Raw genomic sequence first — 16,024 nt, 5'->3', positions numbered from 1 at the left:
TAAGGTCAGAATAGAAATTAGTAATAATGAAGCTGAACATGGTCGTACAGGGAAACTTGATGAGTATGATTTGGTTTAATGTAGAACAGGGTCGTACAGTAGTAATAATAATGAAGAAAATGTTTCTTTAGCAATATGGCAGACACCAAGTCCACTACCACCAAGGTTGTAGAAAAGCGCACCCTAGTCAGCAGTTCCACTGTTCAAATCACTACCATTTGGCTTAATGGAGACAAATTTCTTTGTTGGTCCCTAAGTGTTCCGACATGGGTGATCATCAGTTGGTCGGTGTCAGTTTTTTGATAAAATTGACCCCACATGTTTGTAAATGTTTAGACTGACCTCAACATCAATGAGTAAGGGTTGGTTGGTCGGGTAGGTTGAGTTGGTTTAACACTTAGAAATACTTTTTGGAAATTCTCAATTTGAAACTTTTCGAAACTGACCCCGACCACCCCTCTCATTTTCCAACGACCGACTTCAGTTTGGTCGGTCGGCTCGGTTTTTTGATCTATCATGCTCACCCCTATGGCTGGATGTATATTCGTGGACAAGGAATAATTGGTAATATTACTAGAGAAAAAACTGCCCTTAGCCCAACTGACCCTTCATTTGCCGTGTGGGTCGGCTCGGTTTTTCGATCTATCATGCTCACCCCTATGGCTGGATGTATATTCGTGGACAAGGAATAATTGGTAATATTACTAGAGAAAAAACTGCCCTTAGCCCAACTGACCCTTCATTTGCCGTGTGGGACGTTGAAAACTCCATGCTTATGACCTAGCTTGTAAATTCCTTGGTTGAAGACGTTAACTGTAACTACATGTGCTACTCTATAGCCAGGGAACTGGGCAACTAGACACAAGTATTCGAGTTGAATGTTAAACTAGGTGAAATTTGACAAGGAGGTAACACCATTACACAATACTTTCGCTCCCTTAAAAAATTTGGCAAGACCTTGATCTCTTTGATAAGTATGAGTGGAAGTCTACAGAAGACCAAAAGCATTACAGAAAGACGGTAGAGGACGTTGTATTTACAAATTCCTTGTTGGTCTCAATGTTGAGTTTGATGAGGTTAGTATTAATATAATTAGATTATTCTGAGGAGATATTATTCTGGAGATATTATTTGATATTATTTCCTTAAGTGTATTTCTCTATGGTTATATATAGGCTTGTATCTCTATTAAATAATGAATGAAATATAGATTAATTCCATAAAATCAACATGGTATCAGAGCTCTAGGGTTTTCGCCTTATTGAATTCTAGCCTCCACATCCCGTTTGATCTCTGCCTCCGTTGATCATTCATCAACGGAGGCAGAATCATCTCCCATTAGCTGAAGCTGCCCCTTAGATCTGCAAATTTGCCGTTGTCGTTGCACCTTCCCTTTGTCACTCATTGCTGTTCAAATCTGCCACCATCCAAACCCCAGAAACCCCATTCGTTTTTCACTAGCGTCTGCGGCGGCCATCTCCTTCATAGTTCTTCGTCCGACCTCTTGTTTTTCCGTTAGCCAAGCAACCGATTGAACCTCTGTCAGTTGAAGCTGAACGCCCAGCCGAAGAGTTTCAGTTTTTTTCGTCGTCCGAGAAGCTCCGCTCGCCGCTGCGTTTCGTTGCCGTTGCTCCATCTCCTTACGCTGTCCCAACAAAACCATGAAACCCCATGTCCTCAGATCCTCGCGTCTGCCTCCAATCTGTTCCAGATCTGTCTAATTTCGTTCAGACCCATCCTTCATGTCTGCCTTCAAAGTTTAGATTGAAGCCCAGATCCAACGACGCCTCGTTTCTGTTTTTGTTTAGATCCGCTAAGCCTCTCTGCTCCATTCAGTTCAGTTTCCGTTCTGTTCGCCCCAGATTTCCTGTTTAATCTGATTATGACTTGCTCTAGTTTAGTTCGTTCGGTTCCATTTTGATCCGACAAAACACTTCTGTCCAATTCCGATCCTGTTTTCGTCCAGCTTTGATTCTACTTTGCTTCAGTTTTGCTCTTTCATTTTGCCCCCCGAAGTTCTTGTTTCGTTCTTCCTAGGTTTTGTTATAGATCTCTATACGAGGATCTATGTTTCTATCCCGGAAGTTTTTCGTGGGTTTGTTTTAACCTAGAAGTTCTTTGTCTGTTTTTGTTCTTCGGGTTTTTTATTCTATTCTAGATATATTGTTTCTTTTCTTAGTTCTTAGCAAACTCAAGTTTGTGATTTCAACTTTGAGTTTGAGGGAGGGTATTAATATAATTAGATTATTCTGAGGAGATATTATTCTGGAGATATTATTTGATATTATTTCCTTAAGTGTATTTCTCTATGGTTATATATAGGCTTGTATCTCTATTAAATAATGAATGAAATATAGATTAATTCCATAAAATCAACAGTTAGAAGTAGGATACTTGGGAAAACTACCCTTCTAAATATTAATGATGTTTTCTCTAAAGTTCACGGGGGAAGAAATTCACAGGAATGTTATGTTGGCAAAAAAAACTATTGATTCAGTTGAAAGTTCTGCATTGGTGACTGAAAATATTGCTTTTGAAGGTGTCTGACCAATCTAACAAGACACGAGAAATCTCGTGTTTGGTGTGACTATTGCAATAAACCTCTAGATACACATGAAATTTATTAAAACCTCCATGAAAAACCTGCAAATGGGAGAAGTTCCAAGCAAGGTGAGAGAAATTCTCATCAACATGCCTCCAACGGTACTGTTGTGGATTCAAGCCTCTTTAATAAAAGAGCAAATTGATCAAATGCTAAAGCTGTTAAAGACCAATTCATCATCTAGTAATCCTAGTGTTTCCTTGGCACAGTCAAGTAATTGTTCTCAAGCCCTCACTTAACTTAACTCCTTTTTGTGGATTATAGATTCTGGAGCATCGAATCATGTGACTAGTCTCCGTTGTCTTTTTGAATCATACTCTCCCAATGAAAGACTTGAATTATCGATGGTAGTTTTACCTCTATTGTAGGATAAGGAACTATTCCTTTGTCAATAGAACTCATGTTACATTTTGTTTTCCATGTAGCCTACAATTTGTTATCTGTTGGTAAAATCTTTAAGAATGCTAACTGTCATGTTGTATTTTATGAATCTCATTGTACTTTAAGGATCAGAACTCGAGGGAGACAATTGGACGGGCTAAGATGATTGATGGTCTCTATTACTTGGATGAAGTTTCAGTTAGTCATAAAATAGCTTAGGGCTTTGGCATCATAGATTAGGACATCCAAATTTCTTTTACTTGAAGTATTTATTTTCAAATTTATTTAAAGATCTTGATTGTTCAATTTTTCAATGTGAAAGTTGCATTTTTGCTAAACATCATCGTCCACATATTTGCCCAAACCTTACAAGGCTTCCTCACCATCTTACTTGATTCATACTGATGGTTGGGGTTCGTCTAAAGTTTTGACTCATGGTGGTAATTGTTGGTTTGTTACCTTTATAGATGACCACACCCGTTTAACTTGGCTTTATCTTTTAACATAAAAGTCAAAAGTAAAAGAGATTCTTGTTCAGTTTTACAATATGATTGAGATCCAGTTTCAAAATAATTTCAAACTAAAGTCCACATTCTTCACTCTGATAATGGCACTGTATATTTTAACGAATAATTGACCAATTTTTTTGTAAGATAAGCTACATGTCAAGATACTCCTCAGCAAAATGGGTGAAAAAATAGACATTTACTTGAAGTTGCTCGTGCCCTCATGTTTTCTATGGATTTACCAAAAATTTATGGGGTGATGCAGTTCTTACTGTTGCATACCTTATCAATCGAATGCCAACTAAAGTTTTGAATTTTAAAACTCCCTTAAATCACTTCAAAGAGTTTTAGATTGTTTTCTGATTTACCAATAAAAGTATTTGGGTGTATTGTTTATGTTCATACTCCCTTGCTCTAACTAAGCTAGATCTTTGTGCTGTTAAATACATTTTTGTAGGTTGTCTCCCTTAAGAAGGCTTACAAATGGTTTGGCCTTTCGACCAAAAAGTAAAAAGCTTTTTAGAGTATGGACGTGCCTTTCTTAGAAAATCAACATTTTTTTAGCCTAAATTCTCTTCAGGAGGAGACATCTAACCTTGTAGATGATTTCTGAGACATTTCACTAACCCCAAACATCTTTAGTTCTGAATTTATGAGTTCTATTCCTTCAATGCCATGTGTGAAAAGTTCTTAAGGGGAGAAACACTACAGATTGATTTGACAAGTCCAAAACTTGAACTGTGAGTTTATACTAGAAGAAACTTCGACTTAAATTAATGAGAACATAGAGTTGTTCTATCACAGAACCAATCTAATTCTCTAATGAATGATTATGCAAATCCAAGTAACTTACATTCTCCTTCTCATATATTTCTCAGTACTTCTCATAATTTTTCAAGTTCTCCTTCTCAAAATTCCTTATCTGATGTCTCTGATCTTGAAATTCCAATTGCCCATAGGGAAAGTTATCCCATTGCAAACTATCTTTATTATCACAGATTGTCTGACCGTTATAAAGCCTTTGCTTCCAAGATAATCAACTTGTTTGTTCTAAGGAAAACACATGAGGCTCTAAATGATTTGAACTGGAATTGATAATGATGGAATAGATGAATGGGCTAAAACAAAATTGCACTTGGGATATAGTTGAACTACCTAAAGACAAAAATACACTTGGATACAAGTGGGTCTCCACTGTAAAGTGTAAAGCCAACGGTATTATTGAAAGGTGCAAGGCCAAATTGGTTGCTAAGAGTTTTACTTAGTCCTATGGAGTTGATTATCAAGAGACATTAGCTCCAGTTGCTAAAATTAATTCTATCAAAATTTTGTTGTCTGTTGCCGTTAATTTTGATTGGCCTCTTTATCACCTGGATGTTAAGAATGTTTTTCTCAATGGGGATCTTGAAGAAGAGGTATTTATGGACTTGCCATCTGATTTTGAAGTAAATCTCAGGATTAACAAGCGAGTTAAAGAAATCATTATATGGTCTTAAACAATCTCCTAGAGCCTAGTTTGAACGTTTTGAAAAAACATCACGAGCATGGATTTAGTCAAAGTCAAGCCGATGATACTATGCTTTATAAACACATAGGAAATGACAAGGTTATTGTTTCGATAGTTTAGGTTGATGATATCATTCTTATAGGCAATGATGAGACAAGATTGACTTTTGTGAAGAAAAAGTTAGCCGGTGATTTCCAAATCAAAGACCTAGGACCTTTAAAATATTTTCTAGGCATGGAATTTGCCAATTTCAAAAGTGGCATTCTTGTTAACCAAAGGAATTTTATGCTTGATCTATTTACAGAAACAAGTTTACTTGGCTGCAGGGTAACAAAATCCCCCTTGTGAAGCTCCCATTGTGAAGAACCTAAGATTGAAAGCTGCTATTGAAAAATAGATAAAAAGAAAAAGAAAAGTACCAAAGACTTGTGGGAAGATTTATATCTCTCTCACACACGTCCTGAAATTACTTTTGCAACTAGTATGGTAAGTCAGTTCATGCATGCTCCTGGACCAGCTCACTTTGATGCAGTTTGTTTATAGAATCCTAACATATTTGAGAGTTACTTCAGGAAAAGAAAAAGGTATATTGTTTAAAAAACATGACCATCTAAATGTTGAAGTGTACACTGATGCTGATTGGGCAGGTAGCACAATTGATAGAAGATCCATTTCTGGTTACTGCTCCTTTGTTGGAGGAAATTTAGTTACTTGGTGAAGTAAAGAATAGAGTGTGATTGTCAGAAGTAGTGCAGAAGTAGAATTTAGGGCTTTAGCCCACGGTATTTGTGAGAGCATGTGGATAAGAAGACTATTGGAAGAATTGAGATTCTCTTAGACAATGCCTATGCACATTTATTGTGACAACGAGACAACAATTTCCGTTGCCCACAATCCAGTCCTTCACGATAACACAAAACATATTGAAGTTGATAAACACTTCATATAAAGGAGAAGAATGATCAAGGAATGATATGCATCCTTTATCTTCCTACAACAGAACAAATCATAGATGTGTTAACTACAGGTCTTCCAAAGTGGCAATTCAATTACTTAATTGACAAGCTGGCTATAGATGATATCTTTCAACCTAGCTTGGGGGGAGTGTTGATTGTTTCTTTTATTGTTAATGTTTGTGTATTTATATTTTCCTTAATTGTATTTTTCCTATTTTGTATTGGGGTTGTGCAATGGTGTGCTCAAGGTACTCCTTCAATACTTATGTCCAATGGTGTGCAGTTATTTTTTGCAAGAGTTTGAGGTCTTGTTAGCCAGCCATCATGACGTTTGTGCTGTGATTGCGGAGTTCCTCCTCCACCTGCCTTTTAGAGACAAAGGTCATTTTTGGTGGTTTGAAAGGGTGTGTGGGGTGCTATGGGTTATTTGTGAGAGGAATAATTGCGGAGTTAGATTTCATGTGTCCCTTTAGGCTTCAGTTTTGAAATTTTTTTGTTCTGATTCACCCAATAACATTTTACTTACTTGGAACCCCATTCTTTAGTTGAGGTGTTTTGATGGGCTTGTTTTTTTTGTATGTCCTTATATTTTTTCATTTTTATCAATGAAAGTTTTTTTTCAATAAAAACAGGAATTGTTTATGTTCGTTTAAATGGGTTCAACAAGTACTCATTCAGGCTACAGTTAGGCTTGTACATATTATTTCATTACTCTTTTCATATAATAAGTTCAAGATGGATTCATATGGAGCTCTATTTCTTTTTATTGCAGATCCGGAGAGATGAAATCTCTAATGGCTTTGATGCAGTGACAGGTGGAAATGTTGGCCTTTTGCGACCTGCTTCTGTTAAGGATCAAGTGGTTGGAAATGGAATTAACGAGGAAAAGCTTTTACAGTTGTGTAACATCATGGAGGCAAATGAACCCGACCACTTTCAGCAATCTCAAAGAGTTGACAGAAGTGCATCTCCTACACAAAACAGAGGAGAAAATCTCAGGAATCCATTTGGGGAAGTTGGATCGAGCTTTTTTAATATGAATAAAATACCTGTTAATTGCCAACCATCTGTTGGGTCATTTACGTACTCCAAACTAGATACTAGCAGACCACACTTAGAACTAAAAGATATGAAAGAATCCTTAACTCAGCCATCACTAAGTATAACTTTGGGAGTTCCATTAGGTACACCGAATTTTGTGGTACCCTGTCCAGGAAGTGCTGCTCACGAGGATGAAAAGAGCATTCTGCCATTTCAACAAGGCCAAAGATCTCGTCCAATATTTCCCAAGCTCATAAAAACTGGGACCACGGTTAATTCTGAAGCAAGAAAGGGAATGGCTCCTCTGGTGCGTATTGCTCGGCCACCTGCTGAAGGTCGAGGTAAGAATCAACTTCTTCCAAGATACTGGCCAAGGATTACGGACCAAGAGCTAGAACAATTATCTGGAGAGTATCCTTTTTATTTTCAGTTTTGTTGTTGTTCATTAGTTGTCTTGATGGAATCTGCTTGTGTAAATGTTCGTTGCTTTCACTTATCTACTCAAATTTATAATGTACCTTAACCTGTTTTAAGTTTGAACTCTACTATTGTTCCACTCTTTGAAAAGGTGCTGAGTGCTAGTGATGCTGGTCGGATTGGTCGTTTGGTTCTGCCAAAAGCATGTGCTGAAGTAAGAATTGCTTCTTCTCCTTCTTTGATCGCCTCTTTATGTTTTCTGTTTTCACTTTTCACATTGCATTTATTTGATTGGGGTATTCCCTGGTCTTATGTAGCTCCTTGAATTGCACTGCAGGCATATTTCCCCCCTATCTCTCAATCAGAAGGTCTTCCTGTTAAGGTTCAAGATGTGAAGGGGAATGAATGGACGTTTCAGTTCAGATTTTGGCCTAACAACAACAGCAGAATGTATGTTCTGGAGGGCGTTACCCCTTGCATACAATCCATGCAATTAAGAGCTGGTGATACTGGTAATCTTTCTATTATACCTCAAGGTGTACGATGATGTTGGAAATCTTCTTAAGAGTAATGCTTTTGAAAGAAGTACTTTGGAGGGAAACACTCACCTAATGCTCTTGAAGTTTCGAGAAGTGTTTTCTTTAAGATCTTTTGTTTTTGTTCAACAACCAAATGTGAGGAAAAATGTGTTTAGCTTGTTAAAGTGTTGTCAAAAAGGGTCCAAAAGCATACCCAAATGTTCTAATATCCTATCTACTCTACTCTATATATTTAAAAGAAAAGAAAAACTTGCACGCACTTACTCATTTGTCAGCCTGAGACTCATTCTCAACAAGTTCTCTTCTTATACCTATAGGTTTGAATAAGGTATCTGCTCTTCAAGGAAGTTCTCCAATCATTGACTCAAACCTATTGTTGAACCCCACTCAGTTTAATATGAAGGTACTTGTGGTGGTGTTGATTCGTTTCCATAAAAAATCTTTCTTCACTCAAATTTGAATAGTGATTTTGAGTGTAAACCCCATAACATAAACGATTACAATTATCTAAATCTAATTGGGTATCTTATCCATCTAAGATTCCATAGTTATGTAGAATAGACACTAACTGTCCAAACATTACATTACTATTTATTAGTTGGACCATCAAGGAATGAAACGAGTACAAAAACGAAAGACTCGAGTAACCCTCCGAGCACCAAGGATATTTATAGAATGAATTACTGCTTTCCTACTTTATTGCCTATTGAAAGTAACGACAAAGAACTAACACACAGATTTATGTGGAAATCTAGTATAGGGAGAAAAACCACAGTAGAGAGTTTTCTTATTATTTTCTTATGCAACAAAGAATTCAAGAGGGGAAAATTACTATGCAACAAGAGCCTAAATAAAAAAGGAAAGAATAAATACGGTAGCATAAATTACAGAACTACCCTTAGGCTTTTAACACACAACAAGCCTACTAATTCTAAAACCACCCCTCAAGATCTTATAAATCCTTTTGTAGCCAAACCTTCTCACATATTTTCAAACTCATAGCCTTGTACCCAGCTTCAGCACTGCTTCTAGCCACAATCCCTTGCTTCTTACTCCTCTAAGTTATGAGATTGCCCACACAGAAGTACAGTACCTAGCGGTGGATTTTTTATCAACAATAGATCTTACCCAGTTAAAATTAGTATAGGCCTCAATGCACCTTCTATCAATCTGATAGAACACTGATGTAGTGTTTCTATTTTATTGATACCTTCAACAGAAATTACAATATAAAGAAGAAACAAGTAAGAATCCTAACCATCTGCCCTTCCTCTCTTTCAAGGAATGTTGCAGCCCAATATCTCACCAAAATCTTCATGCCCTTCTTCCCTCCCCACCTCCCTAATTATAACCATCTAACTGCCTTATATAATTAACTACCCTTAGCCCTATCTAAATGTAGGTATCTATCATTACCTGGGCCTTCAAAAACACCTTGTCCTCAAGGTGTGCTTACAAATATGATCATAAAATTAACCCTCCCCTTCTTTTTTTTTTTTAAAATTTTAATTACAACTCTTCTCAGTGATATGCTCATCAAGTTTGAAAAAGAAATTCTCTTCAGGTTAAAAAAATTAGATCCATTGCTTTCAGCCCATAGCCCGAAATATTCTTCCTCCAACCCATTAATACTGAATCTTTCTTTCCCCATTTTTAGGCACGTTTTTCGTCTCTCCCATTCTTGAAAATCTCCACCCACTTCAACTACACAATAATGGACCTCCACTGGTATATTTATAACAAGTTGAAGTTCATTTATCAAAAGTTGAAGTCCATTTATCAGAAGTCGAAGTCCATATAACAAAGTTGACGCCCACTGGAAAAAATAAAGCCCAAGATTTTAGGGTTTATTTCTCTTGCTCTATTCTTCTCTCCTATCACTATTGGCATCTTTACCTGTGCAACTTCATCTTCTTCACGAGATTCTCCCATCTTCCCGATCAACTCTTCAGACCACCGTAGATCATCGTTTGCCGTGTTTTCTTCCTTCACATCCAGACGAATGCCGCCGTCTTCTTTTTCCATCCACTTGTCGACTTTTTCTTTCTCCTTCGCATTCAGACGACTGCCGACTTCGGCTTTTTCTTTTCCCATCGCGAATAGATAACTTCCGACTTCTTCATTCTCCATCACAACCAACCAGTTTCTGTTTCCTTAAGCAACAACTTTTCTTCACTCACCGTTATTTCTTGCCGACCTTCTATGATTGTTTCCCATTTGATTGCTGAATTTCGTCGGCAGAAAAGTTCTTCACTCACCTTCGATTGAGACCAATCTAATGTCCTTTCGAACCTTATTGCGCCAAACATTGGTAATTCGTTTGGATTACTCATATCTTCTTCATTCGTTCTTCAATCTTGATTTCTTTCTATTAAACCACCAATTCATCCAAAAGCTTAAGCTTGTGGTTGAAGGCAAATTTAATTATATATCACCAACACTTTCAACAGTATATTTCTTCCTTTGACTGTATTGTCCGTCATTAACACTTGACTTGCTGATGTTGTTCTTCCTATACTGATTGCAATTTTTTTCTTCACCAAGCTTTCGATGTACTGAATATGTTATGGTTTCTCGGTTTGATCCTCTAAGCGCTCAATAATCGTGTTGCACGTTTTCGATTCCTCAATTATTTCAAGTATGGGTTCTTCACCTTGCTTTACCTTATTCTCACTCATCTTTATTCGGCTGAATGGATCTTCTATTTTGCACGTCGTAGATCTCTCACAAATCTCGTCTTCAATATATTTCATTATTGAATCTTCTTTGATTTCTCTCCTTTTCCTTCCTTCTCGATCATTTCAAGTAGAATCCCCATATGATCAACTTTCTTTGCCAAGGATCTCAAAGTTTCTTCGATCACCGGTATCTTGCTTACCTCTTTTTTTATCCCAAGCATCTCCTGTTCGTAAATCTCTAATCATTCTTCGATACTTTGCACTATTTTCGATAGTCTACCTTTCTAAGATGAACGTACTCCGATCGCTTTTCCAGGATGAACGTGCTCTGATCGCTTTTCTAGGATGAACGTGCTTTGATACCAATTTGATAGAACACTGATATAGTGTTTCTATTTTATTGATACCTTCAACAAAAATTACAATATAAAAGAACAGTCAAGTAAAAGAATCCTAACCCTCTGCCCTTCCTCTCTTTCAAGGAATGTTGCTGCCCAATATCTCTCCAAAATCTCCATGCCCTTCTTCCCTCCCCACCTCCCTATTTATAACCATCTAACTTCCTTATATAACTAACTACCCTTAGCCCTACCCTTAGCCCTATCTAAATGTAGGTATCTATCACAGTCTTCCTAAACTTTAACCCTTTACTAGGAGTTGTTTTCAAATACCTCGAAAGTTTATTAATTGCATCCATGTTTTCCTCGTAAGGAGCCTACATGAACTGTCCAACGGTACGTACATATAAGAGATATCTGGTCTAGTGTGAGATAAGTTGATCAATGTCCCCACCAGACACTGATATTTTTCTTTATCAATTGGAACTTTATCAATTGAATTTCCCAGTTTAGCATTGAACTCGATGGGCATATCAGTAGTTCGGCTTCCCATTATACTTGTTTCAGTCAACAAATCAAGAGTGTACTTCCTTTGAGATACAGAAATACCTTCTTTCGATCGGGCTACTTCCATCCCAAAGAAATACTTTAGATTCCCAAGTCTTTAATCTCAAATTCATCCCCCATCTTCTTTTTTAGTTGGACGATTTCAACTGTGTCATCTCCTGATAACACAATATCTTCAATGTAGACAATCAACACAACAATCTTCCCATCCTTGAAGACTTTTGTAAATAGTGTGATTAGAGTGCCCCTGATTATACCCTTGGGACTTGACGAAGGTGTAAACCTGTCAAACCATGCTCTCGAGGGCTGTTTCAACCCACACAAAGATTTTTGGAACTTGCAAACTCGATGGTCAAACTAGACTTTAAAGCCTAAGGGCTCATATAGACTTCCTCTTCTAAATCTCCATTCAAGAATGCATACATAACATCTAGTCAATATAGGGGCTAATCTTTATTCACAACAACAGACAAAAGGATCCTAACGTTGTTTAACTTTGCAACAAGAAGAGAAGCTCTCAAAGTAGTCAACCCCATAAGTTCGAGTAAACCCTTTTGCAACTAGTTTGGCCTTTGTGTTTGTCTAGAGTTTCATCTGCTTTGTACTTGAATGTAAACATGTTTACATCCCACAGTTTGATGCCCCTTGGGGAGAGCAAAGATGATGCAATTACACAGTCATGATAACAGCACAATTAGGTATTAGTTGTTTTTCTGGTATTTGTTGTTACAATTAGGTATTAGTTGTTTTTCTGGTATTTGTTGTTACAATTAGGTATTAGTTGTTTTTCTGGTATTAGTTGTTTTTCTGTTTTCTTCAAACTAATCAGTTACAATAACTGATTAATTACACCAAAACAACTAACTATAACTATCACTCATATCTATAAATAACCATTCTCCTATTGAGAATGGCAGATTGAATTCTGGGATAAAAAAAGGGTCCAAATCTAACTTTGAATTACATCAAAAGAGCTCCAAAGTCTTTGTTCTTTTCAAGGGCTCTTATCTCTTCCATGATTGCAATTTTCCACTCAAGACACTCCAAGGCAATGTGGATATTCTTAGGTATTGTTATTGAGTCAAGACGGGCGGTAAAAACTTTGAATTAGGGTGATAGGTTCTTGTTGGAATTCTTTCCTTTCTTCTAGATATTTTCCTTGTTAGAATCCTAGAATAATTATGGAAAGATTATGGGAATGTTTTCCTTATTTCCTAAATCTTTTTTTTTTTTATTCCATTGTATACTCTATTTATTCTCTTTTGTATCTATTGTTTTATTCATTAGAAAATAATAACAACAAGCAATCGTGGTTTTTCTCTCGGTACTTGGGTTTTCACGTAAATTGGTGTGTGCTTTTTATCTCTCCTTTCAATATGGTATCAGAGCGGGACAATGAACACACCTTAGAAACCCTGGAAAACAAAAAGACAGCCACCAGTTTTAGTGTCGTTGTCGCCTCTGCTGTCAATGCTAGGATAAGTGCTGCCACAGACAAATGGTTCCTGGCTACAGAAAATGTTCAAAAATAAATTTTCGTCAGTTATGCAGTCGTCCGCACCGCCGAACCAGCCGCACGCGCCACCGTCGGAGTTGCACGCGTCGATTTTTCCTCCTCAGACGGTGTCGGCCATCCCATCTGTCCAACCCTTTTCTTCATCCGCGGCCTATATTGCTCCCCACGTCTCGATTTATGTTCTGCCTCCTTATTCTGATCGGCCACCACCACTTCTGCCGTCAAATTTGTATGTCCAACCACCCACTGAGCCTAGCTATCATCCCGATGTTAAGAATTCTCAAATTCACTCAACATTTGAGGTTGGTAAATCTTCGGCACATTCTAACCGTAACGTGCAAGCTTCGTCGGGAGTACTCAATAGCAACTGGAAGAGCTTCAACATCATATAGCAACACTTGAGGCTACCTTAGGGACGACATCCAATATTTTTGTACGTATTCTAAGAATCCGGTAAACTCATTCCCTCATTTACCCTCTCCTTATGTGACTAATACAATGGCTCAGTCTTGAGTGCATCATCTTTCAGCAGAAAAGTTAAATGGCAACAACTGTTTCTCATGCTCTCAGTCAGATATGCATCAGTCCCTTGATCTTACTAGTGTTGATGGGAATAATCCCTGGATTTTGGACTCGGGGGACCACAGATCACCTGACAGGTTCTTCGGAGCACTTTGTCTCCTATACACCCTGTGTCGGTAATGAGAAAATCAGGATAGCAGATGGCTCTTTAGCCCCAATCGCTAGAAAAGGACAAATACTTCTCCTTGATGGTTTCTCTCCAGAATGTTTTGCATGTGCCTAAGCTTTCTTACAATTTGTTATCTATCAGTAAGATCACCCGTGAACTGCACTGTAAAGCCACTTTCTTACCTGAATCTATTTGTTTTCAGAACTTGAGTTCGGGAAGCACGATTGGCACTGCACGGCATAGCAGGGGACTTTACATCCTTGATGATGAAACCTCTGGTAGTAGTATCTCTAGGACTAGTTTACTATCTTCCTATTTTAGCACGTCTGAACATGACTTTATGTTGTGACATTTTTGGTTGGGTCATTCGAACTTTACTTATATGAAGTATTTGTTTCCCCATCTTTTTCCTAAAATTGATGTCTCCTCGTTATCTTGTGATGTGTGCATTCAGGCAAAACAACATCGGGTTTCTTTTCCTTCACAACCATATAAACCCACACAACCGTTTACCCTTATCTATAGTGACGTTTGGGGCCCCTCCAAGGCCACCACCTCATCTGGGAAACGGTGGTTTGTAACTTTCACAGATGATCATACCCGTCTTACCTGAGTCTACCTTATCATCGATAAACCGGAGGTCTCTTCTATTTTTCAAAATTTCTATCACACCATTGAAACACACAATTTCATCAAAAAATTGCTATTCTTCGGAGTGATATTGGCCAGGAATTCCAAAATCATAACCTTAGTAAATTTTTAGCCTCTAAGGGGATTGTTCACCAAAACTCATACACCTATACTCCTCAACAAAATGGAGTGGCCGAGCGAAAAAACCGTCACCTTCTGGAAGTAGCCCGTTTCCTTTGCTATCAACTTCCCTTTCTTCATACTCGTGGAGAGATGTTATTCTTACAACAGCTCATTTAATCAATAGAATGTCTTCGTATTCTCCACCTTCAGATTCCCTTAGATTGTCTTAAGGAGTCCTACCTCTCTACTCGTCTTGTTTCTGAGGTTCCTTTTGGTGTATTTGGGTGTACCGCTTATGTCCATAATTTTGGCCCTAATCAGACCAAATTTATCCCTCGTGCTCAGGTATATGTGTTTGTTTGGTATCCCCTTCACCAGCGTGGTTATAAATGTTTTCACCCGCCGTCCAGGAAATACTTTGTCACTATGGATGTTACTTTATGTGAAGACCAACCTTACTTTTCCGTTAGCCATCTTCAAGGGGAGAGTGTGAGTGAAGAGTCTAACAACACCTTTAAATTTATCGAACCTGCTCTGAGTATCGTGTCTGACATCGATCCTCATCCCATAGTCCTACCCACAAACCAAGTTACCTGGAAAACGTATTACAGGAGGAATCTTAGAAAGGAAATCAGGTCTGCTACTAGTCAGCCGCCGACTCCAGTACAAGACTCTGAACCTCCTCGAGATCAAGGTATGGAAAATCCTATTGAACCTTGTACTAATAATACAATAAGTGAGAATGACATGTCTGATATTATTGTTCTCGAAAATGTGGAAGAAAAGAATAGTGGTGATGAGATTAAGGTCAGGACAGAAACTGGTAATAATGAAGCTGAACAAGGTCATACAGGAAAACTTGATGAGTATGATCCCTCTCTTGACATTCCCATTGCTCTAAGAAAAGGTATCAGGTCTTGTACTAAACACCCCATTTGCAACTATGTTTCCTATGATAATCTCTCTCCACAGTTCAGAGCTTTCACAGCAAGCCTAGATTCTACCATAATACCGAAAAATATCTACACTGCTTTAGAGTATCCTGAATGGAAGAATGTTGTCATGGAAGAGATGAAAGCTCTTGAAAAGAATAGTACTTGGGAAATTTGTACTCTACCCAAGGGATATAAAACTGTGGGATGCAAACGGGTGTTCTCTCTCAAATACAAAGCATATGGTACTCTTGACAAACACAAGGCAAGATTAGTTGCAAAGGGAATTACTCAAACCTATGGTATTGACTATTCAGAAACTTTTTCTCTAGTTGTTAAGTTGAATACTATTAGAGTCCTCCTATCTGTTGTTGTGAACAAAGACTGACCTCTATACCAGCGGGATGTTAAGAATGCTTTTTTGAATGGAGACCTTGTGGAGGAAGTCTATATGAGCACCCCGCTTGGATTTGAAGCCCAGTTTGGTCCGCATGTGTGTAAACTCCAGAAATCCCTATATGGTTTTGTTGGTGATATATAATTAAATTTGCCTTCAACCACCAGCTTAAGCTTTTGGATGAATTGGTGGTTTAATATGGT

The 16,024-nt window shown here is 37.8% G+C and overlaps 1 protein-coding gene across 5 annotated transcripts in view; it reads left to right on the top strand.

The window, feature by feature from the left end:
• Nucleotides 1–16,024, top strand: part of LOC101214226 (B3 domain-containing transcription repressor VAL1) — a 31,159-nt gene that overhangs the window by 7,579 nt on the left and 7,556 nt on the right. For all 5 annotated transcript variants that reach the window (XM_031883671.1, XM_031883669.1, XM_031883673.1 and 2 more), the window contains 3 exons: nucleotides 6,725–7,404; nucleotides 7,528–7,624; nucleotides 7,748–7,922. In XM_031883671.1, the coding sequence (XP_031739531.1) occupies nucleotides 6,725–7,404; nucleotides 7,528–7,624; nucleotides 7,748–7,922 (952 nt within the window). The remainder of the gene's footprint in view (nucleotides 1–6,724; nucleotides 7,405–7,527; nucleotides 7,625–7,747; nucleotides 7,923–16,024) is intronic.

This window comes from Cucumis sativus, chromosome 1, assembly GCF_000004075.3.
Source record: "Cucumis sativus cultivar 9930 chromosome 1, Cucumber_9930_V3, whole genome shotgun sequence".
Lineage (NCBI taxonomy): Eukaryota > Viridiplantae > Streptophyta > Magnoliopsida > Cucurbitales > Cucurbitaceae > Cucumis > Cucumis sativus.
Note: the sequence above shows the minus strand (reverse complement) of the source record. Positions and strands in the feature narration are given on the sequence as shown.